Below are 26,699 nucleotides of genomic sequence, written 5' to 3'. Positions count from 1 at the left end.
GACTTTTTACAACGGAAATGAAAACTTACATTACCTGGACAATAAATTTATTCTAAAGCTGATGTAGAGTCAAAACAATCTCTCTTCCATTTGTTTCCTATCATCACTGTAAAGCTGCTTTTAAACAATCAATATTGTAAAAAGTGCTGTATAAATTTAGGTGACTTGATCTTTTTCCTGAAGAACCTACTGTGGTTTGATTATGGGAGGCACTTCAGGTTTGGGGAACTTCCATTCGAAAAGACTAAAAGAATTCAAACGATATGGTTGTGCTACAAATAATCCTTAACATTCAGTTGGCCTGAATGAGCTGTAAATTGTGCCTGCTATTTACTTTCATAGTGTTTAAGATCACAATTGCTGTCCTGTGGCAAAACATGATGACAATTGTGTTTTAGACCATACAATTTTGAGTGCGACCTGGACTCAACAGGAAGTGGTGGGATATTTTGCTAATAAAACGATTGTGCCAAAAGAATAGTGTGAGAACTATTATGTATCGTCTTGTTTATGAGGATTTATGCATGCGCAGTAAACGTTTGGAAAACCCTTGAAAACGCTGTGGACCTGAAGCGTTTTTTAAAATGAAAATGCTATTTTCAAATGTATCCAAATGAATGTAGACAAGATTTTGGTCATAAGGCCCATATGGTTGTAACAAGTGCATGGATTTAAATGTGACTGAATTTAAATTGGATGATAGTGTGTAGAAACACTAACATGACAAACATAAAATAACAATTATCTATTTGCTACGTCTACAACCTACTGATTAGATAAAAGTTCATCTTTCATTCCATTACTCCATTTCCTGTCCATCTTGTGGTCCAGGCCCAGATTGTGTGCCTTGATGAGACTTAAAGCTGATTGTGAAGTTCTACATCCGGTGCAGTTTCTGTTTTCTGAAAACCGGAACCAGAGTTCTGTAAAACAAAACCACAATTACATCATGCAAATACATAATTAATAATAATACATATGTAACCTTGCTAACAATAAATGCAGTTCGCCACAAAACAAACAACAGTCTGCCATCACCTGGATGATGGATGTAACTGCACACCGTAAACAATTTGAGCACTGCATGTGGAGCTTTTGAAGTTACATATTAAATTATTATACTGCACCAATAAGACAGGGTACTCTTGTGATAAGAATATGTGTGGTTTGTTTTTATTTAAATAAAATATATTTATAGTTGTCAAACTTTTTACTCCAGTGAATGCCTATTCAGGAATATTTTCCCTCATTTGTTTATTAACAAAATTTTAATTAATTTTTCATTAAAGTTCTTCTAAGTGTGATTGGTGAGTGGACTGATTTTGATTTAATTCTTTGTGCATCGATAAAGTGCCTCTATTATGATGTTTTAAAGTTTCATAATTTAGTTTTGGAGGTCTCCAACAACAGGTTTACATGCATCAAATAGTTTAATTTTCTCATAATATACATTGCACATCACCACAGTGTTCAGTGATTCTCAAACGACTCAACTGATGAATCAGTCTCTCTAAATCCCTCCTTTCCAAGAGCCTGCTCTGATTGGTCTACTCTGCTCTGATTGGTCAAACGGCTCAGTGTGTTGTGACTGGTCTACCGTGTACAGCGCATATTTCAGCAACAATCGGCAATTACCATAACTGAACTCCAGCTCCGTCAGGAGTCTTCCTAAAGCTCAGTTATTGTACACACTGTGTACAGTAACAGTACAGTGACATTGGCCCTCATTTATCAATCTTGCGTAGAAACGGGCGTATATGTTGGCTTAAGATTGTGCTTACACTCCTCTCACCGCCTGATTTATGAAACTGTACGCACCTCTGCAATCCAGGTGTACGCAATACCTGCCCTTGATAAATGCCACGGCTGAAAACGATCGTCATTAGAATAACACGCCCCTATATATTCAAGTCTCCGCCAACCCCACGCCCTCATTTTATGCCATGGACACACGGAAGACGGCAAAGAAGCGAAACTTCTCCGACGTGGAGATTGGGCGCGTCTCAATCATCTCCCTAGTCCACTAGTCAGGGCAGTGATTAGGACATAAGTCAATGGGCTGACTCCCTGATCAGTGCCCTGACTACTAAACTATTGAGATGATTGAGCCGCGCCCATCAAGACCATCACCAGGGAAGTGGAAAAAAGCGAAATTGTTTTATTTGGGAGTTTAAAGAGTGGGATTAAAGACACCCACAAAAACAAAATATGGACCCAAATTATGCGTAGCTACTGTTAGTTTTGGGGTTGAGAAGTGCACTCCAGCAGTTTAAATAACTGTTTGGATTAGAAATTACCATCACAATGCATTATTTTACGGAATGTGTTTTGAAACAATTAGCATTTAATTTCGTATCACGGCACATGTAGGCTATTGGGGTGTACAATAGTGATGATGATGTGATGTGGAGTACTATTCATTCACATTAATAATTGCATGACAATTTGTAAGATTCTTCTTCTTCTTATTATTATTTTTATTATTAATGACGCTTATTGTTATTTAGAAAAAGAATGTCGTTATTATTTATTTTATTATTTAAAAGAAGAATGTCATTTTTATTATTTTAAAAATTGAATTTGAAAAAAGTCTGAATTATTTTCAGTCCCAGTCCGTGCGCAGCTGCCGGGCCTAACCCTGAAACGTCAGGTAAAGCGCAGGCTCGCAACTGGAGGAATACATGCCTACAAATCAAATGCTTGGTATCACACAAATTAAACATTGAAGTCCATGTTGCACAAAAATAAACACCGAAGTTTATAATTACTATGCTGTTGTTGTTGTTGTTGTTGTTGTTTTTTTACAGTGGGTCATGATATAGCTTATATTTGTCAGTGCGTTTTGTGGTGTTAGGAATTTTTTCATTTTCACACTAACTCAAACGTGCATACACCACCTCCTGAGCTGGCGTAGGATTTGAGCGTGCCGTACGCCAACGTCCATATTGATAAATCTCAGTCACCGTGGGTTTGGGTGTACGCAAGGTGTACGCTGGAAATTTGGTGTACGCACTTCTGATAAATGAGGGCCATTGTGAAGACAGTAACGATGGACACAAATGTGTATAATGGCATGGATTTGACAAAGGTATTACAAGGAGAGGGTGAAATATGAGGATATTGGCCATGTCCCCACTTTTTTAAAAATGCTTATAAATCATACACTCTAAAAAATGTTAGGTTGTTTTAATCCTGCTGTTGGGTTAAATATTTACTTAAGACAACTCACTCTCTGGGTTAAAACAACCCAATTGCTGGGTTAGTCCATATTTATATAGTACAGGATGAGTTTTTTTTAGAAAGTAAAAATGCAGAATGTTTCCTGTGATGGGTAGGTATAGGGACAGGGGCAGTGTAGGGGGACAGAAAATACAGTTTGTACGGTATAAAAACCATTACGCCTATGGAATGTCCCCACATTTCCAAAAAACAAATGTGCGTGTGTGTGTAATTCTCTCAGTCGACTCTTACTTTTGAGACACAATGGCCCTTATTTATCAATCTTGCGTAAAAACGGGCGTATATGTTGGCGTAAGATTATGCTTACACTCCTCTCACCGCCTGATTTATGAAGCTGTGCGCACCTCTGCAATCCAGGTGTACGCAATACCTGCCCTTGATAAATGCCGCAGCTGAAAACGATCGTCATTAGAATAACACGCCCCTATATATTCAAGTCTCCGCCTCCCCCACGCTATGGACACACGGAAGACGGCAAAGAAGCGAAACTTCTCCGACGTGGAGATCGGGCGCGTCTCAATCATCTCCCTAGTCCACTAGTCAGGGCACTGATTAGGACATAAGTCAATGGGTTGACTCCCTGATCAGTGCCCTGAGATGATTGAGCCGCGTCCATCAAGACCATCACCAGGGAAGTGGAAAAAAGCGAAATTGTTTTATTTGGGAGTTTTTACGAGTAGCCCAAATTACACGTAGCTACTGTTAGTGTGGGGGTTGAGAAGTGCACTCCAGCAGTTTAAAGCTGTTTGGATGAGAAATTACCTATCACAATGCATTGTTTTACAGAACGTGTTTTGAAACAATTAGCATTTAATTTGTTATCACGGCACTAGGGTGTACGATAGATGATGTGATGTGGAGTACCATTCATTCACATTAATAATTGCATGACAATTTGTAAGATTCTTTTTATTATGTTTTTTTATTATTAATGACGCTTATTGTTATTTAGAAGAAGGATGCCGTTATTATTTTTTAAATTATTATTATTATTTAAAAGAAGAAGAATGTAATTATTATTTTGTCAGTCTGAATTATTCAGTCCCAGTCTGTGCGCAGCTGCCGGGCCTAACTCTGAAATGTCAAGTAAAGCGCAGGCTCGCAACTGGAGGAATACATGCCTCTGCTTTGGTAGCCTATAGTAACACAAATTAAACATTGAAGTCTACGTTGCACAAAAATAAACACTGAAGTTTATAATTACAGTGGGTCATAATATAGTATATCTTGTCATATCTTGTTGTTTTGTGGTGTTAGGAATAGTTTTTCTGCGCATTTTCACACTAACTCAAACGTGCATACACCACCTCCTGAGCTGGCGTAGGATTTGAGCGGGCCGTACGCCAACGTCCATATTGATAAATCTCAAAGTCCCCGTGGGTTTGGGTGTACGCAAGGTGTACGCTGGAAATTTGGTGTACGCACTTCTGATAAATAAGGGCCAATAACTTTATAAACGGTTCAGTTTAAGATTTAAAACTTTGCGGGATGTTTTCATTTACTTAGAACTATGTTACACACTACATGAAAGGTCATTTTTTTTAGAAATCCATAATTGGGACACTTTAAATTTAAATTCTTAAGTACATGTCCCAATATTAATATTATGAGACTTACCTTGTAGGTGAAAACAATGACCACGATGAGGACAAATACAGCGACTGCAATAACGGGGATTAACCAAATCAAGAATGACTGTTCTGGAACCTCTGGGGGGAAAATACACAACTTTAAGTTCACACCTGGGATATACCTCAGTCAGCTCATATCAGAATAAATCACAGCCCAATGGAGCAGAATCAGACTCATATTCTGACTATCTGACTAGAATTGAGTATGACAACGTCATCTTAGTCACGCAGAATTTTTGCTTGCATTGAGGACAGTGACCTTTAATTTAATTATCATCACCCAATGTAGAAATCAAGGACACAATTCGAAAAGTCAAGTGCTGGTATAGCCCCGTTTCCACCAAAATTACCCGGAACAATTTGTACCAGGAACTTTTTTACAGGAACTTTTCTCCCCCCCAGACCTGCAGCTGTCTGCGTTTCGACCGCGATAAAGTTCCGAGAAGATTAGGCAAATTAGTCCGGTGATGTAGGACTGCGCGCGACTGCTCCTCCAAATCAGTGAAGGACATGTAATCATTTGTGTGTGTAACGTTACCGATTGAAAGATTTAGTGAACTGTTTACATGAGACGTTATCTAAACCGATCTGGTGTTTACATGTGATGACTTTCAATCGCAATCATTTTGTCACATGCAGTTTTTCTGCCGCACCAAAAATGTCAACGCTGTTTTCTCCAGCAGCTGGAGTGTGTTGACTGTAGCCATAGCAACTCTTAACGGCCACCAGGACTAATACAGTATTATTTATAGCTATTTGTTGTAAAGTGTAATAATCATCTCAGAAAAAAAAAATCTTCTGTCAGGCGCAGTTAAAGTAAAAACTGCCTGGGGCAATATACGCTGTGTCATTACTCCAACATTATATTCATAACTTATGAAATAAAAAGTTTACCCCTCAGAAAAATGTACTTTCCTCTCTTGTCAACATGAGCGCGGCGCGCGCCGTCACGTCATGTAAGGACACACACTTAAAAGTAATCGGTCAGGTCGTTTACATGGTGAAAAAAAATTAATAACGAGTATGGAAGAGATTCAAGCTGTGCTGCTTTTGCTGGTTATGTATAGGTTTACTAAAGAGGTAATTAACAACGACAGAAAAGAGCACTAATATGCAGATTCAGCAGCATGCAGCTGCAGCATATTCAGAAAGCTTGTAAAGCTAGATTTAAAATGACAATGTATATTATTATCAGCTATTACGGACATTGCACGTGAGATGGCTGAGACGACCGCGCGCCACCAGACAGAGAGCAAAGACTGATATTTACTGAACGCAGAACGAACCTCGCAAAAGACTTTTAAAAATGCCGGTTGAACTGCGTGAGCTCAACCAATCAGCATGTTCAGCGCCCAAGTCCCGCCCTCGAAAGTTCCTGAACTTTGAAAAAGTACTACCTCGCGAGCAGGGCCGTTTGGAGGGGGAAATATTTACCCGGAACTTCAATTTTACCCTGGTTCCTGCGGTCTAAACACACGAAGTACCACCCAAAGTTCCTAGTTCCTGGGTAAAGTTCCTGTGGTGGAAACGGGGCTTATGACTCAAATCAGTGGTTGAAATCAAATCTAACATACTGACCTTCAACATGAAGAATCAAGGTCATGACATTCTTATATCCATTGAGGAGAACTCCGTATTGGCCAGAGTTACTGATGTTCACATTAGGAATGATGAGACACAAATCCCCCGAGTTTACTTGAAACCGGCTCACCAACGTTGGGTGGTTGTGGCATGTCCCATTATCGCAGAAATATTCAGCGCATAATTTTCCTTCATGGTATGTCATCACCTGATCGTGTATATCCAGTGTGGAAACGTTTAAAACTGGTTCAGTCACTGTCGCTCCCCGCAGAACAGTCTTTACAGTGATGGGGCCATTAGATCTTGTACAGATGGCCAGCCTAGCCAGCAGAAATAACAGTGCAGCTGAAAAGGTATAGAAAAGATATTACTTTAAACAACATAAGCATTAAATTCATTCTTATTTACTACTCGTGTGTTCTTTTTAAGCTTCTTTATTCTTAACCCTTTCTAATATTTTATCAATTTTATTTAATTCAACTTTTCATTCTTTATTTTCTGTATTGTATTGTATTTTTATTTTTTTATTTTTTTGCAAAATAATGAACATTTAAAGTGGCGAACAGCCATCTTGCTGTTTGTTAGCAACCACATTTTTCAAGACGCGTTACAGCTTAAAAAAAAAAAACACGAGTGGGGTAATACTGATAAATGTAATGTTGTAGAATAAAACGGGAAACTGTCTTGAGCTTGTGTTTTTTAGCTAAAAATCAAGCCTGCAGCACTCCTGTAAATAACTGAAGCCTCCGCGCCTCGATCGCCCACAGGTGGACGGTCCCAGTATAGCCGTCCCTCCGTGGAGTCTAATGAACGCGACAACAAACTAAACAATCAAATTACACTTTATTTAATTTTTCCCCCAAAGTTAGTTTCTGTCATTTTAGGCATTTTAAATTACGATGGTTTCATTTCAAGTGTTCATTTATTAAATAAGTTTAGTTTTAGTTATTTGATGCTATAAAATATGTAATATTTGCATAGTAAGCAGAACTGCATAGTAGGCCCAATCTTCATTCAATCATCCTACAGCCAATGGGTGATGGCAATGTTGGTTTTAGACAGGGCTCTAACCTGAAAACTGCCTTGCTTGGTAGTATCTGTCAGGGGTATAACCCCAGTCGCTATAGTCAAGCCTCCCCACCATGACAAGGTAGCAACAACAGGGGAAGATTTTGCACTTTGCACAATATTGTTCACAACCTGTGTCTTGCAAGTACTCCGTCATCTTTACCATAAGGTCTTGAATATTAATATTTTCATCATCGTATCCTTCTAAAAAAGTTTGCCACTTTTAGGAATGTTGTTGTTCTCTTAATCTTCAGGTTTCAGTCTTACAGTCTGCTTCTGGGTTTGTTGCCAGGGTTAGCAGATAATTCATTCTCAGATATTTTGAAAGTTAGTGTTGCATATGTTATGGCATTAACTGTCAGAAGAGAAGGTACGATGTACCTTTAAGGTACTAAAATGCACTCTTAAAGTACTGATATGTACCATTTAGGGGTGTACCATTAAGGGGTACCTTTTCACTTTTGTACCTTAGGGTACTACGGAAGAGAATTTGGGCCAAGCAAAAAAAAAAAAAACATCTCGAGATTAAAGTCATTATAATGCGAGATTAAACTCGTTATATTTCCAGAAAAAAGTCGAAATAAAATCTTGAGAATAAACTCATTCAATATTGAGAATAAAGTCGTTGTATTGCGAGAGAACTCGTTATATTTCGAGAAAAAAAGTCGAATAAAAAATCTTGAGAATAACGCATTCGATCAGTGTTCATTGCATAGCATACTGATAGAGGACATGGCAGAGTTGGATCACTTAGTCAAGCTATGTTTCAGACTTTCAGTAACAAAGAAATACTATCAACTTTAGCTAATTATGACAAAATTATATTAATGTCCTCTATCAGTATGCTATGCAATGAACACTGATCGAATGCGTTATTCTCAAGATTTTATTTCGACTTTTTTTCTCGAAATACAGCAAGTTTTTTCTCGAAACACAACGACTTTATTCTCAATATTTAATGAGTTTATTCTCAAGATTTTATTTAGACTTTTTCTCGAAACAGAACGACTTCATTCTTGATATTTAATGAGTTTATTCTCGAGATTGTATCTCGACTTTTTTCTCTCGAAATGTAAGGAGTTTAATCTCGCATTATAATGACTTTAATCTCTCGATGCTTTTTTTTTTTTTTTTTTTTTTTTTTTTTTTTTGCTTGGCCCTAATCCTCTTCCGTAGGGTACCGCCCCAGTGACAGAACTGTACCTTTTTTTTTCTAAAAGTGTACATTGCATCGTCTGCATGACGGTCAGATGATATTCTCCCAAAAACTGTATCAGACCATTCATCATTCCTTAAGTGGCAAACCTGCACAACTGTTTGCTGGAAGTCTCCAGTTCTTATTCGGTAGATATCAATTTTCTCTCTTCTTTTTTTCTTATCTATTTTTTAACGTCAGTTCATTTCAGTAGACTAGGCGATGCTACTTCAAGATGAAAAGTAGTTTTGGCCTTGACCAAAATGTGTCTACAGTAAAATGTCTAGTTAGAAAGTAGGAAAGAGTTGGTAACTTAAAATGTTCCGATTAGGTTTCTAGCCTAGATAATGCTGTTGTTAGCTTCTCATAACACTGCAAAGCTACTTTACACATGGTGGAAGTCTGATGTGGCCCGCCTGGTCTGAAGTAATTGCTAACTACAAAAAGAGAAGCAGTTTTGGTGTCTGGCAAAATTATTTTAAAGAGCTGGAATGTCTGGAAAGTTGGGTTTTCATCTGTCTTCTGTGGGAGAGCAAATCATTTAGTTGGTAAGAATGACTTCTGCCTGTAATCTTACCAACAATACCAATCTTTTGTAAATCTACCAGGCCAAAATTTTATCTCACGACTTTAATTCTGCGCGTGTAGAATTCTGCAGAAAACTCTGCAGATTGTAGTGTCCGTTACTTGAGAAGCACACACAATTGCATGCATGATTGCAAGGGGTAGGCTGCGCTTTTTGATGTGAAATGTGCTTTTTTTTTAGTTCGTGATATTTTTAAATGTCTAAAATAAAATTAACCAAAGAGAAGTTAAGGAAAGGTCACTTGTCGACAAAAAGTTATTATTTATAGCTATTAAAAAGTTAATTGATTTACTTCGGTAGGTATTTAATTATTTTGCTCTATTGTTGAATGATATGAAATTGATTTTTTGATGATTTGTCTACAATACAATTGATGAAGCAATATTTTCCCTAAGAGAGATCAAGCTTTGTTTTAAAGAACGGGTTGTTGTGTTTGGATTTGTATTGTAAACCTTAAACAATTTGCAATTCTTTCAGTTCCAATATTCTTAGATCTTTTTAACACATTTAAAACCATTTCGCAGATTAAAAAAAAAAAAAAAAAATCAGTGCAGAAATCACACACAGAAAAACACTGATTCCGTGTGGCCCTACTAATGACTAAGATAGCTATTCTGACTTCTAATTCTGATGTTATCTGTGGAGGAATGTCATTCGATAAGGCTTGTTTGCAAATAAAACATTTTTTTGAAAGCACCTAGAGGCAAGATTGTGCAATCAATACCTAAGGTCAATATAAGTATTTTGTGGCAAGTGACTTCAAATGTATTGTGTTTATGCATAGGTTAACTTACTGAATGGACATGAATGTCTTCGATATTTAGCGCGTTTTTACTTGTGAATTTATGGCTTCTTGGACATAAATCAAGTAGGCATAGTGTTGAGCTCTATGTTGGCATATTCGATTAGTATAATGTAGGCTTGGGCGGTATCCATATTTTGATACCGTTAAACCTCCTCCCTATTTTACCTCGGTATACGGTATTACCGTAAATAATTAAAAAATTATGACGTAAGGCTCAGTCAGCCACCAAACTGTTGGCTTGTGCCTAAACCGTTCAGAAACTAAATACCAAACACTAATACTGAAACAATAACAAAATAACACACACTTTGCTCAACAATATTAACAACTTTTATTAGCAACAAATAGCAGTTTATAAAAAAGTGAAAATACAACAGTCAAACAGAATTAAATTAACATAAACATCCAGAACAGTTTTTGCAGACGCGCACACAAATCAATTAAATAAATTACACCGCTCTAACAACTTTAAATAACAAAGAGCAGCTTATAAAAATGTGCAAATAAACCCACAACAGTCAACCAGATTTGAATTAACATAAACATCCATATTATAAAAATAATTACAAAGCAATAGGCCTAAATAAAAACTTCTTCCTAGTTACTTTTTAACGAAAACAAAATAAAAATACCTGAATCAATTTTTAAATAAAAATAAACTGCTAATAGAAACGAATGGCAAGTGGCATCAAATCTAGTCAAGATTTTTCGCTAGAAAAACCAGCATATTTACTTTGTCTGGCTTTAACAGGGCACGTTGTGGACCGACAACTTTACCTGCGGTGCTGAAAACCCGCTCCGATGGTGTGCTTGTGGCACAGACGCACAGGTACTTTCGTGCCACTCGCGACATTTTGGGAAAGCGCCCGGCAGCATTTTTCCACCAGAGAAGTGGGTCCTCGTCTCCTTGAGTAACTGGCTCCAAACAGTAGGCTGTTATTTCAGCTCCGACTCGGTCCTCTGCGGTGCCGATGCCGACGGGACCTGCCATTGCATCGGCTTTTTTTTGCAGCATACTTCCCAGAGTCATCTTTTTTCGTGAGGGTTCGGGTTGCGCCTCTCCCTCTTCCACTCTGATGGCCACTGGACTTGCTGTCTCGAAGCTCACGATCTCAGCCTGTAATTCAGCCTTGGTCTCAGCCAATGCGTTGTCATCCGTCTCATATCCTCCACGGTAACGAGGGTCGAGGAAAGTGCATTTTCGCATTAGTTTGCGCGATGAATCGGATTCGTACTTGGCCTCCAGCTTTGTTAAAATTCCAGTTTTTATTGACTTTGTTAGCTGGAGGTCATTTTCTGACGCAGCCAACACATTGTCCCTGCAGAGCTGTAGTATGGGGAGGATACAGGAACTGGTCACATAATTTTCTCCTGACAAAATATCAGTAAAGTCACCGACTGGTTTCAGTGCTTCGTGAACAGCTTTCAAGACGTCCATGTCCTGCCAGGTCAGGGACAAGCTGCTCCTTCTGTCATCAGACAGGACGTGTCTGATCGCTTGGGCCTGCTCGAGGATGCGCTCCACCATTGCCAGTTTGGAGCCCCAGCGAGTTGCGCAGTCCTGCCGATGGATGGATAAATTAATTAATTAATGAATGATGAATAAACGATTCAATGAATAAATAGGCCTAAATAAACCAATTAATTAATAAAGAGGCATACATAAACGAATGAATGAATATGCCTAAATAAACGAAATTCGTTTATTTAGGCCTATTTATTCATTAGTTCGTTTAACGAATGAATGAATGTATTGGCCTAAAATGAATGAATGAATGGGCCTAAATAAACGAACGAATGAATAAATAGACCTAAATAAACGAATGAATGAATAAATAGACCTAAATAAACGAATGAATGAATAAATAGGCCTAAATAAACGAATGAATGCATAAATAAGTAAGCCCATTAATGTATATTATTCCAATTGGTCAATTTTTTTAAACTTTTGAATTTTAAACAAGTACCTTATGCGCATCAATCCTGCATTTATTTGATAAAAAATAAAAATGTCTATTTTAATATAGGCTACTTTTAAATATAATTTATTTAGGCTATGTGATGCAAATATATACATATATATTTTATGCTTACCGTTATGAGACTGTGGTTTGGGAGTCCCAAGTCCACTTGCTTCTTGTGGAGTTCATGCTTACGTTGCCAGCTGTGTGAAAAGGCCCCGACAATATTACGGCATAGTCCGAGAGCGCGCTCGGTTTTTTGCCTCTGGTCATGCAATGCATTTGTGACAGCCAAGTTTAGATTGTGACCGAAGCAGTTAAGCCACGGCCAATGCAGGGACCTGATTGCGGCATGAATGTTGGCAGCGTTGTCAGTGGTTATGGCAGAAAGTTTTTTTTCGTCTAGTTGCCATTCCTGAAGTGCAGCTCTGAGCGCAGCAGCAAGATTGTCCGCCGTATGACTCTCGGGAAAATACGTAGTTTGGAGGCATTTGGATTCAAGTTTCCAGTCAGGTGTAATAGTGTGGACTGTCAGGGACATATATGGTGTCATGTTAACTGACGACCACATGTCAGTTGTTAAGGAATAACTGTCTGCCGCTGTTAGCAGCACTTGAATATTGTCTCTAACCTTACTATATAAATGTGGGACGGCTGTTTGTGAGAAATGTTTCCGTCCAGGCAGAGGTGGTAAAAGTACTCAAAAGTTATACTCGAGTGAAAGTATATATACCTAAATAAAAAATGACTCCAGTAAAAGTAGAAAGTCCTCCATTCAAACATCACTTGAGTAAAAGTACAAAAGTATCAGATTTAAAACGTACTCAAGTACCGAAAGTAAAAAGTAAATATTCAAATTAACTGTAAATGTCAATAAGCAGATAAAATCTTTTGGGACTGATATGCAATGCTTTAATTGAACAAATGATAAGATTAGATACTGCAATTAAGAATTTGTTAGATTTGCAATTAATAGGAGACAATGAAGCACCTTAAGGCAGTATAGGCGTTAAACTTAAAATAGACATGTTCCATAACATTAGCTCCATAAAACAGATGTAGAGCAAGATACTATTAACTAATTCAAAATTAATTCAAAAGCCATAACCACAATGACATATTACGTAACAATTAGTTAATAGTCATGTGCCTCAACAAGTAAAGTCATACTATAATTTTGCCAATTGTTATGATTAATGATTAATTAAACACAACTGAGAGTCGGAATGCATGGCTTTGAATACATGAATTTACATTATTAGTTCATGTAATATGTTATTAGGGAATTAATTATGTCATATTTAACTAATAGCAATTCATATATTACTTAATCTATTAATCATAGAGAATGTTCATTAGTTGCTGATGCAGTAATCTTTAATAAATGGTTTAGTTCTTCATTAGTAATACATTAACTCATGATTATCTGTGCATTAGGCATGAATTATAATAGTGCACCTGTATTGTAAAATGTTACCGATGTTTTCATAGTAAATTGTGTGCCGCAAAATAAAAAAGTTGGGGAAACACTGAGCTAACGTTAGTGTGGCAAACCTGACTTGTCAGCTTTTCCAAGTCTATACCCGACTGGATCATCCATGAATGACCAGACCGGTTTGGAAATCAAGTGTAATAAATACTTAATACTTGGAGCGGGCATGGGGAAATGTATTGGAGTAAAAAGTAAACTTTGCCTTTAATATTGTAGTGGAGTAAGAGTAAAAGTAGATGCAAATAAAATATACTCAAGTAAAGTACAGATCCCCGAAAAAAATACTTAAGTAAAGTATCAAAGTATTTTTACTTGAGTACTTACCACCCCTGCGTCCAGGCAGGTCGTACTGGGCATCTAGGACCTTTACCATATCCTTAAAGGACTTTTTTTCCACTGTGTGGAAAGAGACCATTTCCTTCGCCAAGTATTTTGTCACTGCATCAGTACAGGTTTTCCAACGGACGCTGTCCCTTTTGTACTTTGTTGTTTTCCCGAAGGCCCCCATTATCGTCGGCTGCGTACTGGCAGTCGACCTAGATGTTGTTGGTCCTGCATCGTGAGGCGGTAAAACTGTTGCACTGAGTGAACTCGGGTCCATTCTCGCAGCAGTGAGTGGATGGTGGATTCTTATATGCGACCTTAGGTTCGAGGTATTTCCATCTCTCGCGGTCACCTTTTTGTGGCACAATTTGCAAATTGCCTCGTCCGTATTTACCGCCTCTCCCTTCTCGTTCGGTCGAAACCCGAAATACTGCCAAACTGCTGAAGTTGTATTCTTTTTCGCGACCAGATCACTCGGTGTGCTACTCGCCATCTTTCCCGCGCTCTCTGTCACTTTCGCGCCTCCACGCTGTCACGTGATGACAAGCACGCATTTTTATGACGGTATAACGGTATTGAAACTGATACCGTTGCTATTTTTAGATCCCGCGGTATACCATATTACCGTATTACCGCCCAAGCCTAGTATAATGCTCATTTGCAAATCCATTTTTTTTTTTTAAAGAAACGTCTTATACAAAATGTTTTACTTCTCATGTACACTGTAAAACATTATTTAGAAAAAAAGTTACCTGGTTGCCTTAATTTTGAGTTCATTGAAATTAAAATTTTGAGTTAATACAATTAAATTTTTTTGAGATTCGACAACCTTTATTAAAATATTATTTAAAAAAATTGTAAGCATGTTGGGTAATTGTGTGCCAAACATGCCAAATAGTGCTATTTTCATGATTTATCAATTTTTTTTATGTGGTTCAGATACAAAAATATTTTGGGTTTCTATTTATTAAACAAATTTCCTTCATTGTATCAACTCAGATTTTTAATTTCAATAAACTCAGAATTTTAAGGCAACCAGGTTACTTACTTTTTTAAGTTAAACCAACAAAAACCAACACATTTTTTTTTTTTACAGTGTAGACTTTTATTGTGTAAACTGTAAAGTTTTACTTCGGTAGAAGCAAAGGAAAAAATTAAGCCTATGCGAGTACATTTTGGGTAGCCTTTATTGGATAAGTGCATAGCTCATTTTCATATTCAAATTATTTTTTAAAGAAACTTCTAATGCAACAATATATATATTTTTCATTGATACTTTCATTATGTATAAAGTCTTATTTTAATAGTAGTAAGGGGGGGGGGGCAGCCTCATTGGGGTGTATTGTTGTCTGGCCTTACTGGCACACATCTGGGATCGATGAGAATTTGCTCAACTAGGATTTCTTGAATTTTATTTATGTTCTTATGGACACCTTAAAGAAATGATCTGATTTTTTTTTTTTTTTTTTTTTTTTTTACAATTTATCCTATTTTGGCTACAAAATTAGTTACTTTGCCTGGACTATAAAGACAAATCGATTTTGAGCAACATATATTCGATGGTCTAATGCTTGTTATGGGACTCGAACTCGGATCTGAACGCATGCAAGTCTGACGCTCTAACAATGAGGCTAGAGGCTGCATCCTTTAACGAGCGCCACTAGCCTGTCTTGACAGCGGGGGAGTTTACCTGTGCATCTCCTTTACATTATTATTAGATATTTCAAAAATTGCCGCTATCACAAGAATCTGGCTGCGGGAGTTATTATTGCCACAAATGCCGAGTAGAAAAACTGTTATTTTATTTAAATCATTGAATTCTGCAGCCATACGCATGGCGAGCTTTAACAGTGTGTAATGTTTTGTAGCCGTAGTTTTTAACTTTGCCGAGTTTTTTTTCTTTTCTTTTTTTTTTTACTAACTTACATTTTAGCAGTTATCGTGCTAAATGACTTGCCTCGTTATCTCTTCTAGTCATTCACGTGAGAACATTTTTTTTCATAGATTTCGTTAAATATGCAAATGAAAACGGTTCTGATCTGAAATATAACGTTACCTTGTATCATCCTAGTGGCCCAAAATGCGTTTCCCAAAATTGATATTGCTCAAGAAGAAGCTGCCATTCATGTAGCCTCGCTCATAAACACTGTCCAACCCTTACTGGATTCGCTGCATAAGGTGCCTGTTTTTTAGTCTACCTAGGATCATGAGACTATAGGTGTGTTCGACATCGGCTGCGGCTGGATGCATGCGATCGGCGAGAGTAGCCGAGTGCAGGCGGGGAGGAGCTGCAAACGGAGACGTGAAGTCGGACACTTTCTGCTTCTCGTGGTGACGCTTGCACTGCGTTTGCAAACTTTATCACAGCTGAAGTTAAATAAATGCAGCATTTCTCAAATACACAGATGTTTCAAATGATATTTTCATCCAATACTTTATATACTGCTTAATAAAGCATCTATTTGGGCAAGATTAAAGTTCAACATATAAACCTACACTATCAATGAAGTGTTGTCAACGGTTTTTATCAGTTTTAGTTTGATAAACATGACAACGTCGCGACTACATGAAAAGAGGTTTTACTGTTATAAATAAATGATTTGTGAGCATTAGTGTAACATAAGGTTTTAGAATAAACACGAAACACACGTGTTCACTGTCATGCAGTGAATCCGGCCAATCGTTGATCAGCTGTGTCGTCATCAGAGCTCGAGCAGCCTCCTGCAGCCACCCTTGAGAATCTGCACCGGCTGCATCAGCCGCCTGCTCTCGAATCGCTCTCGCGGTACTTTGTTGACATACGTCACAGTCACGTGCCGTCGGGGCTGTCTCAAGTCGGACAAAATTTCTAACCGGCATGCACTGCTTCAAGTCTGCTGCCGATCGGTCTGCGCATCGCTAGGGGAAGTCGAACAAGCCTTATGAGTCACCGGTCACCCCACGTAAGATGATGAAACTTGACAGCTCAAAAGTGCAAGTAGAGGGAGGGGGGGAGTAAACAAGATGGCAGCCTGAGCGGACGTATTTTGAGAGCTTGCACCAAGATCGTATGATATAAGTTGCTTATAAGCAGTGTAATGTATAGTTACTCTGGTACTTTGACTTGTAACAGCTTGTTGTATCTTTGGTAACTACTTTTTGCTTCACCATGGTTCGTAAACGACGGCTCTCGGCATGTTCTGAAAAAAGTAATGCTACCGCTAGCACAAGCACAATCTCAGTGGCTAGCAGCGGGCATAATTATGTTGTCAGTATGAGCGAAGAGGATTCATTTAGTCTGGCTGAAGAGGAGTTCCCAGCTTTGCCTGTTACTCCAAGCAAGCCACCAGCTGCTAAGAAAAAGGCTATGATATCGCGAGTGCTGATATTTCTTCCTAGCTGGCAGACATAACGCAACTGATCAATGCCGCTCTGACGCAATAGAGCGAAAAATCTCCGACTTGAAGGAAAAAGTTAATGCTGTGTCGTCTGATTTAAAGACCGGTGTTGCAGTCGATTCTGTTCCCTTCGGAATGTCTGTTTCCCTTTACGCAAACATACTGCAAGTCACTCGTAGTTGCCGAGTTACCATGCGTACCGTCAGAAATAACGTGAGCACGAAGCACAACTGGATGTACGGGAAGCCGAAAGGTTTTTTTTTTTTTTTTTTTTTAGAAGCGAGGGTTTCCAGCTGCCAGTTTAACCCTGCTTATTTCTTGTCAGTTTTAAAATGTATTATCGATTTCAATGTATTGTTTACTAAGGCTTTGGTTAGATGTTCACAGGTGTTTGTCACATTTTATATTTTGAAAGTAAAGACATACTGCTTGTTTTCAGACACCGATTTTCAGGTGTAACGGTTTACCAAAAGTGAAAAATAAACACAAACTCCAAAAACAATTGCTTCATAATAGTCATTTAATGCAAGAAGCACATTTGTATTCATCTTCTGTAGATGGATTGCCCACACACTTCATGTGGAACCAGCGCCCACAGTAGTCACAGGAAATCTGTAAAAAAAGAAAAATTTGTTATTATTATTTAGTGTATGCAACACCAACTAAAAATGCAGCCATAGTTACCCATTGGATATCTCCATCTGCATCTTTTGCGTCATCCTCCGAATCATCATCTGTGTCTTTTGCCTCATCATCATCTTTGGCATCTTCAAAGATTTCTGCCTCCCCACAAAAGTGGCACAGATCACTTAGGTCATCTATAAGGTACAGTACAACACTAATGAAAGTGATGCACATCAAAAAGAATAGGTCAATAACAGTCAAGAGCTTATAAAGCCATACCAGATTGGCGGAGCAAAAATAAAGCAATCTCCATTCTGTATTGGGTTACATCTTGTGGCCTGTTGGAGAAGTCAACTGCAGTGTTTTGCAGAATGTGTTCTGCAAACTAAGGAAGTAACCACAAAAATAAAACCACTGCAAGGTATCATACCATTTTAATGAACATTATTTACTGCTATTGAAAAAAAAAAAAAAACCTTTAAAGCGAAAACGCCACATGACGTAACATCCCTCTGAAGTGGGTGAGGCAGGCTTTCACACACCCATTGTGAAGCTGAAATGCCATTTTCTGTCATCAGGGCTCTACAAACAAGAGTTTTCTCAAGAATACATAATTTCACAATAACACTACATCTGACTGTGGTGCAAAAATACCTTGTTGTCTCCAAACACCTTTTCTTCTTGATGTTGGACTCTCCCATTGAGTCAAGCAGAATGGATTTTTTTTTAGATGGGTATACAGCCTAAATAAAATGCAAAAAATATCCAGACAACACGATACGACAACAGGAATATTGGAGAATATCAACTGGAAAACTATTCACTACCACAAATACTTACAACTAGGAACCAGTGGTGGCCCTTGTTCACAATGCCCACTATTAGCTCATAGTTTGCTGGGTCCACCTGAAAGAAAATGTGATGCATATACCTTGCTCACTAAAGCCTATGTACCAATAAACAAATGAATTTTCACAGTCCCAAACAAAGATGGATATTAACACCAATAATAAAATGCAAAATAACAACATTAAAATTTACAGGACACCTTGAGCCGTCGATACTTTTTCTTCCACATGTCGGTCATGGCAAAGGTGTCCATATGGAAGGCTTTTCCCGGTGAGGTCAAATTGTGGTCCCTCACCTTCAGTGACAGATATGCATTTATAACCTTGACAAACATAGCAAAATTAAACATTAATACAAAATATTAATGTGCAGATGAAAGGCTTAGCTGTTAAAAATCAATTAAATGTGTACCTCACTCTCCAACTCCTTCCCAGGGCCAATCTGAAAGTCTTTATAAAATAATTTATATGGTCCCACTCTGGACAGCAGTACATAGCTGTTGTTTCCAGCCCAGGCACTTTTGATATCTACAGAGGATAACCAAAAAGAGCATTGCACCTACCACCATACAAATATATTAGAATTCAGACTAATATGGAGCTTTTATAAGATCTGACTTTACATCACTTACAGCTATGCACAGTGTCTGTTTTGTCAGCTGGTACAACTGAAGTGGTGTGGGACACAGGTGAGGAATGTGGCATTTCCAGTGTTGATTTTTTTAACAAGTCCAGTGGAGACAGGGGAGAGGAAATGGTAGATTGTGTGGATGTAGGTGATTGTGGGGGCTGGTTTTCTTGTGACTTAGTGATGGTGAGGTCTACAGGTGGGAGTGAATGGCATGGTCCAGTTTCTTTGTGCGATCTTTTATGTTGTGATTCTTGGGTAATTCTGTGGGGTATCCGGGGGGTGTCTTCTTTAAATGGTTTGAGGTGATCGGTGTTGATTTTCGGGAATATCTTCCCTTTTTCATCCCTTAAATCAGCACTTTTTTCTTCAACATGCGTTATTTCATAAGGTCCCAACCAGCTGCGCTCAAGCTTGCCCCCTTTCCTTTGCTGGGACCTTATGTTTTTTCTTAGGACCTTCTGGCCTAAGGAGAATGGTACCTGATTTACCACCTTCTGTGTCCTGTCCTGTTTTTTTGTTACATTTTTTTTGACAATGTTGTCCATTTTCTCCTTTAGAGAAATGGCCTTGGATATTGTGTCCTCTGCAATGACAGATTCCACTGTGCTGTTGATCTTTTCAGAAACAATATTGAAGATTGAAATAATTTCATTAACTTTTAATTGATACTATAATGATAGTTATATGGAACATGTAAATTATAACATACCTCATAAGTCTCAGGAACCTCACAGGGATATCTCGCCTCCATGCCAAACATTAAGAAAAACGGTGAGTACCTAGTTGTTAGCTGCGTCTTGGTTCTAAGACCAAACATTACCGCATCTAGGTACTCATCCCATTTTTCAGGCCTTGTATCCACTAGTTTACATAAGGCTCTAGAGTCAGAACCAAAATAAGTTGAAAGTTATGAGTAACCAGTTGCAAAGACAACTATTTCCTTGAATTTTGCACACCCACAAAGCAACCTGTTAATGAAGATTTACCTCTGAATGGTTCCATTTAATTTTTCCACAAGCCCATTTGTTTGTGGATGGTATGGGGCACAGAGGCTTCTCTCCACACTGAGGAATGTGCATAGTTCTTCATTGATCTGTTTGCAAAACATACATTAAAAATTAATTTAAATAGATTAGAATCATAAATGTGCGCAAATCATAATCCAACAAATCTTATGAACATGACATTTCTCATGCATACTTAATTTGGTTCATTCAACAAACTACAAACCTGGTTCACAAACTCAGTGCCTTGGTCTGTAAGTATCCTCTTTGGTGCCCCAAACCTATAGAAAAAGTTAACTATGCAGCGTGACACAACTGCTGCCGATTTGTTGGGGATGGCATAGGCCTCGGACCATTTTGTATAATAGTCAACAAGGACACAAATGTATTCATTGCCCTGGTTGGTCCTGTTGACTTTTCCCACCAAATCCATGCCCAGCAGTTCCAGAGGTTTATCCACCTTAAAAATAATATAGCCCAATGAATACATTTCAATTTGGTGACCCCAAGAATTACCCATCTCAAACTCCATATACATGTGGACAAGTTTACATACACATATTGGGATGTACTTGGGCTCCTGCTTGATGGTCAGTCTGCTGAACTGGCACTGGGCACACTGCAAAACCTAATGTTCAGAAATAGGCAAGAAATTAATTCCAAAACAATCCATTTGTATGTCAAACAGCAAAGTTAAAAGGGAACAATTTAGTATTTACCCATTTATCAATGTCCACCCCCATTCCAGGCCAGTAAAACCTTGCTGAAATGGCAAGCTTTGTCTTCTCCATTCCACAGTGTGCTCCGTAGGGGCTGGCGTGGAATTCTGAGAATATTTGGTTGGCCTCTTTTTGTCCAACGACCACTTTTCGTCGTACATTTTTGGAGGAAATGTGGAAAAGTTGGCCATCTAATGAAATAGCTTTATTGTTAGTAAAATCTAAACAGGTAACCTGCAAGGAGGTTTTGAAGGCCCAATGGAAGGAGGCAAAATTAAACAACATATTTTTTAAATGTTTTAGTTGCTAGCAAGTCCATTATACATATAGTTCATTGACAAGTATTTACTTTTTGATTGTACCAAGTCTTGGTGTATCACTACTTCACTCCTGTCAGTGGAGCTATGTGTAGAGGAATTATCATTTATTTTGAGTATTTAGAATTTTGCTTACCATCAACTTGAAAATTGTAGCAACGTCTCCGGATAACATATTTATGCTCTTTTTTTATGCCAAACGGATATGTGCCTTGAGTTTTATAATTAAAGATCTCCTCATACATTTTTGGATCCATTGTTGGAGTTCGCCAGCAAGAATAGAAATTCAGGTGACAATGTTGTGTGGTCATCTCCCCAATTTATAACACCATTTATTTACCTTTTTGATTGATTAATTGATTTAATTAGTGCCCTCTGAAGCTGTATGGTAATTATGATAAGAATGTTATGTTGCACCCTTGCATCTTGCATGTGACAAATATTAAAGGTAATAATAGCCATATATGGTTTTATTCAAATGTATTTATTTATTTCATTTTAGACAGGGAACATAACACTGAAATTAAATGAGCAAAAAGTTATCAAAAGATGTGTTTTTACATTGTTTTACCTCATCAAAATAGGTTAAACTCATTTCAGGTCAATTTAATGTAATTTCCATTGAAAAAAAACGTAAACATCTGAATATGTGTTTCCCTTATGACAATAATATGAGGCATTGAGTTTTGAAGTCAGCATGGACAAATTAGACTAATTCGTATAGGTAGAATTCAACTGCATACATTCAGACATAATAGGCCTACAAGAACAAGTGCAAAATTAAATTCACAGAATAAATGGAGTGTGTGTGAGAGAATCATTTTATTATGCTGCAGTGCGTGTGACATTTGGAAGTAGCGCCAACACTTTTGGCCTTTTTCGCTTTCCGTACACCCAGCTGTGCTTAGCTGCTTCTGCATCCGCTATCAACAGACATGCTTCGTTGAGGGGGAACAGGAATTCCGGAAGGGAACGGAATCGACTGCTTCACCGGTCACAGCAAAGGTGGTGTGCTTGGAGCGGTGCATGGATCAAATTGAACAGCCGTTTAACAAAATGGAAAGAAGAATGGATGATCTTGAAACATACATGGGGCGGCGCAGTCTGGGGATCGTGGGCATTCCAGAGGCAGCTGGTGAAGGTATCCGCCTGGAGGTCGCCGGGATTTGTCGGGCTGTTCTTCGTAGCGGGGCCGGGGGTGGGAGGCTTCCGGATGCCGTTGATGTTGTTCAGCGTCTCGGGAGTGAGCGGCGGTGGTGTGCCTGGAGCGACCGTGCTGCGGTTTTCCGCGCGCTTCTGCGGAGATGCAATTTGGAAGGCTGCTAGGGATTCTTCTTATCTGCGGGACAGCGGTTTGCAGTTTAGGGAGGATTTCTCCGGGGGACACCTAGAGGGGAGGATGAGGTTGTGGCCGGGGGTTCGGAGGGCTCGAGCGGACGTCAGTAAAGTTGGTTTTATATTCGCACATTCAAACTTCCGCGTTCAATAACTTCATGAATCTTTATTAAAAAAGGCAAACTTCGGTTATTTATCATTATTGATTATTATGAGAACATGCTACAACACATGTTTCTGTAGAACTCGACGTCTTTCAAAAGCAGATAAACACGCTTACCTCTATGGAGAGTTGGGTTTTTTAGGGACCATCTACAAATTGCGTATCTTCTTCGGGTTGTAACGGCAGCTTGCATCCTTGATCTTGCAATACTGCCATCTTCTGGTTCTACGTATTTCCCATATACTTCAATCATCATATTAGTGTCATTAATCCCGTTTTAGTCAGAAAGCAAATTAAATATTTTATTCCTTGTTCACTCCTACTGCAGTCTATTATAACAGTTACTCCTGTTTTTTGATGTATTGAATAGATAGACATAATATCATTAAAAAAAAACTCAAATTAGCTACATGTTTACCTCATCTCTTTCCATGTAACACTGTTTGGTCAGAAATACTGTTTATTTATTCTTTCATACATTTTTACTTGGTTGTAGAAGGATGTTTTGTTTTTATAATGTTATAAAAATTATATTTTGAATAAATATTTTCTAATAAATCTATTTATTTTACTAGATAATTTGTTTTACATAAATAGCCATTTTATTTTTTGTCTATAAGTATTACTTGACTTGGATACAATACCTCCAGCAATGCAATTTTTTTTTTTTTTTTTCCTACAATTTACATGTGACTGTATGTTTTGTGACATTTTGCCTGATTTTTAATAAGTGCCTCTTGAGATGTTTTATATAATGTAATTTATATTATCACTGGCTCTTCATGCATTTAGTTTGGCATTTTCTGTTCTTTTTTTGCTCCATTTATGTTGTTGTTAAAATTTGTTTATATTCCTATACTTGAAATACTCAAAAAAATATTTAAAAAAAAAAAACCTAAAGAATGACCTGCATGGTTTATACAAATAAATAGATTTGCTGTTGTTATAAATATTAAAGATTGTTCAGTGGGGAAATATATATATATACACAGTCCCTGACAAAAGTCTTGTCGCTTGTCTATTTTCTAGAAATACCTGATATTAACCTGACTTTTAATTAATTCATTGGTGTTAGAAATGGCTCATATGAAAAGCTAAAACCCTCCCAAATGATGTTTAATGCACTGAAATAAATAATTTTCACAGAAAAAATATTTACCATTTAATCAAGACAGAAAGGTCAAATTTTGGCAAGACAAAAGTTGTCGCCTATACAGAAATTGAACAAATTTACTGCAAATACAAAAATATGTCAGCAAATTAAGTTGTGGTGCTGTGAGATCCAAATTTAATATCTTGTATGACTTCCATGAGCTTGAAGGACTGCATCCATGCGGTTTGGCAAGGATTCATACAATTTATTGATGAAGTCATCAGGAATAGCTAAGAAAGCAGTCTTGCATGCCTCCCAGAGTTCATCAATATTCTTTGGTTTCGTCTTCCATGCGTCCTCTTTCATCCTACCCCACATATGCTCAATGATGTTCATGTCTGGTGACTGGGCTGGCCGATCCTGGAGCATCTTGATCTTCTTCGCCTGAGGAACTTTGATGTGGAGATGGAAGTATGCGATGGAGCACCGTCCTGCTGCAGAATTTGGCCTCTTTTATGGTTGGGAATATAAGAGGTAGCTAAGATTTCTTGGTATTTTAGACTATTGATGTTGCCTTCCACCCTGCAGATCTCTCGCACACCCCCATACTGGATGTCAGGGGCGTAGCACCAAATTTTGGGCCCTGGGTAGTGGGTACAAACCATCTTGCTGGGCCCCCGTACCATGTATGTGTATGTATAGAAAATGGACTTTCCTGCCTTGGGCCCTGGTTACTCAGTACCCTTTATCCCCCCAGTCCGACGCCCCTGCTGGATGTAACCCCAGACCATGATTTTTCCGCCACCAAACTTCACTGTTTTCTGGGTGAATCTTGGATCCATTCTGGCTCCAGTAGGTCTCCTGCAATATTTGCGGCGACTGTGGTGTAATTCAACAGAAGATTCATCTGAAAAATCCACCTTCTGCCACTTTTCCAGCGTCTATCCTTTTAGCAGGCTGTGGGCCTTGGCAAATGCCACACGGTTTTTCAATTGTCTTTTGTTTAGTGCTGGCTTCTGGGCACTGATTCGACCATGGAGGCCATTTCGAGACAGAATCCGACAAACTGTTCTGGTTGACACAGGGACTTCAGGTGACCAGGTCTTGTGGAGCTCTGCTGCAGTGGAAAATGGGCTGGCCTTGGATTTTTGAGCCAACAAACGGTCCTCTCGAGCAGTTGTCTTGTGGGGTCTGCCTGACCTGGGCTTGTCAAAAACGTCTCCAGTCTCTTCAAATCTTTTTTTATCCTCTGTACTTGACGCTGAGACACATTGAAGGTGTCTGCCACATCAGCAGTGGATCTGGTCTTCAGCCTCTTGATAATCAAAACTTTAGTCTCAGGGTGAATCTTAGGCATGTTTGCAGAGGTCTAGTTGCAGTTGATGTGAAGGTCTAGCGTACTGGGGTTCTTTTTATACACACTTGAGACCTAATTGATCCATTATTAGTCACAGGTGAAGCTCATATGACAAGGTGACAACACTTATGTCTTTGCAAAAATTGACTCAATGGGCTTTACCAAGCTATGAATATTAGAATACTTTTTGAAAGTTTAGTTTTTCACTGAAACATTATCACAAAAGCTGGTGGGATTAAAACGAACCATTTCTTGTAAAACAAATCTTGATTAGAAATATATTTCAGCGGCACTTTAGGTCAATTTGTACACAAGCGACAAGACTTTTGTCAGGGACTGTGTGTATATATATATATAATTTTTTTTTTTTTTTTTTCATGTCACTTATTTCTCCTCTTTAGTAGAACATTACGTAAGGATTTGTTAAAATATGTTATGTGGTTTTAATTTTTATTCTGTTGAAAAGAAAGAAAGTGATTTGGAAGAATGTTTGTAACTACGCTTGTCTTGGGCCCCATAGACTGCCATAGTTGGGAAAACATGATGGTGATAGTCATGATGAAACATGATAGTCAATGAGGAACGAGATCTGCTTGCTTAGAAACATAAGTAATATACAGTGGGTACGGAAAGTATTCAGACCCCCCCTTACATATTTCACTCTTTGTTATATTTCAGTAATTTGCTAAAATCATTTACAGTTTTTTTTATTTACAGGCTTTCCTAATAAAGTCCAATCAAACACAACTGGACTCAAATGAAAGTGTAGAACATCTCAAAGATGATCAGAAGAAATGGACAGTACCTGAGTTACAGTTTTTTACATTTGCTATGACAATACATTTAACAAATTTCCTAAAATCTTAACTCAGTTAGCAAAACATCTGTCTGTGTGGGCTATACAAATAACACATTTCTTGTTGCTTTGACACAAAATGCATATAGTTAACAAAAATGTATAATGCTTAAACTTTTTTTGCACACAAGCTCAACCAAGACCACACCAATGGATTTTTACTGCCAAATGTAGCAGTGCTTTAACACTGATTGTCAGAACAGATAACAGCATGTTCTAAACCTAACCTTACAGGCTAAAGTCAAGATAGACAGCTGTCCATATTGTGAATTGAAACAAATATATCCCCTGCATTTTATTATTTCATACTGTGAAACAGCTGATTGAAGGTTTGCAAATATATAATTTTATGAATCAGATTTTCTGATTTTCATCTAGAAATTTTTTCAGGTGTTGATGTTCTTTCATTCATATGACCATATACAGTTAACACAGGCATCTTTGGGCTGATCTTGTGTAAAAAAGGAACAATTTAAAGCAACACAAAGAAAG

General features: G+C 38.1%; 2 protein-coding genes across 2 annotated transcripts; both read right to left on the bottom strand.

The window, feature by feature from the left end:
* Positions 1 to 808: 808 nt before the first annotated feature.
* Positions 809 to 23,334, bottom strand: LOC137079141 (uncharacterized). The gene is made up of 5 exons (XM_067447105.1): positions 23,320 to 23,334; positions 22,493 to 22,790; positions 6,450 to 6,797; positions 4,858 to 4,949; positions 809 to 923 (listed from the first exon to the last, which is right to left on the bottom strand). Exons 1-5 carry the CDS (start codon positions 23,332 to 23,334, stop codon positions 858 to 860), a joined length of 819 nt encoding a protein of 272 aa, XP_067303206.1. The 3' UTR covers positions 809 to 857.
* Positions 10,801 to 12,726, bottom strand: LOC137079110 (E3 SUMO-protein ligase ZBED1-like). Its single transcript, XM_067447072.1, has 2 exons — positions 12,201 to 12,726; positions 10,801 to 11,667 (listed from the first exon to the last, which is right to left on the bottom strand). The coding sequence occupies exons 1-2, from the start codon at positions 12,636 to 12,638 to the stop codon at positions 10,801 to 10,803; spliced, it is 1,305 nt and encodes a 434-aa protein (XP_067303173.1). The 5' UTR covers positions 12,639 to 12,726.
* Positions 23,335 to 26,699: the final 3,365 nt, after the last annotated feature.

This window comes from Pseudorasbora parva, chromosome 6 (genome assembly GCF_024679245.1).
Source record: "Pseudorasbora parva isolate DD20220531a chromosome 6, ASM2467924v1, whole genome shotgun sequence".
Classification (NCBI taxonomy): Eukaryota; Metazoa; Chordata; class Actinopteri; order Cypriniformes; family Gobionidae; genus Pseudorasbora; species Pseudorasbora parva.
This window is presented reverse-complemented; position numbering and strand designations above follow the sequence as displayed.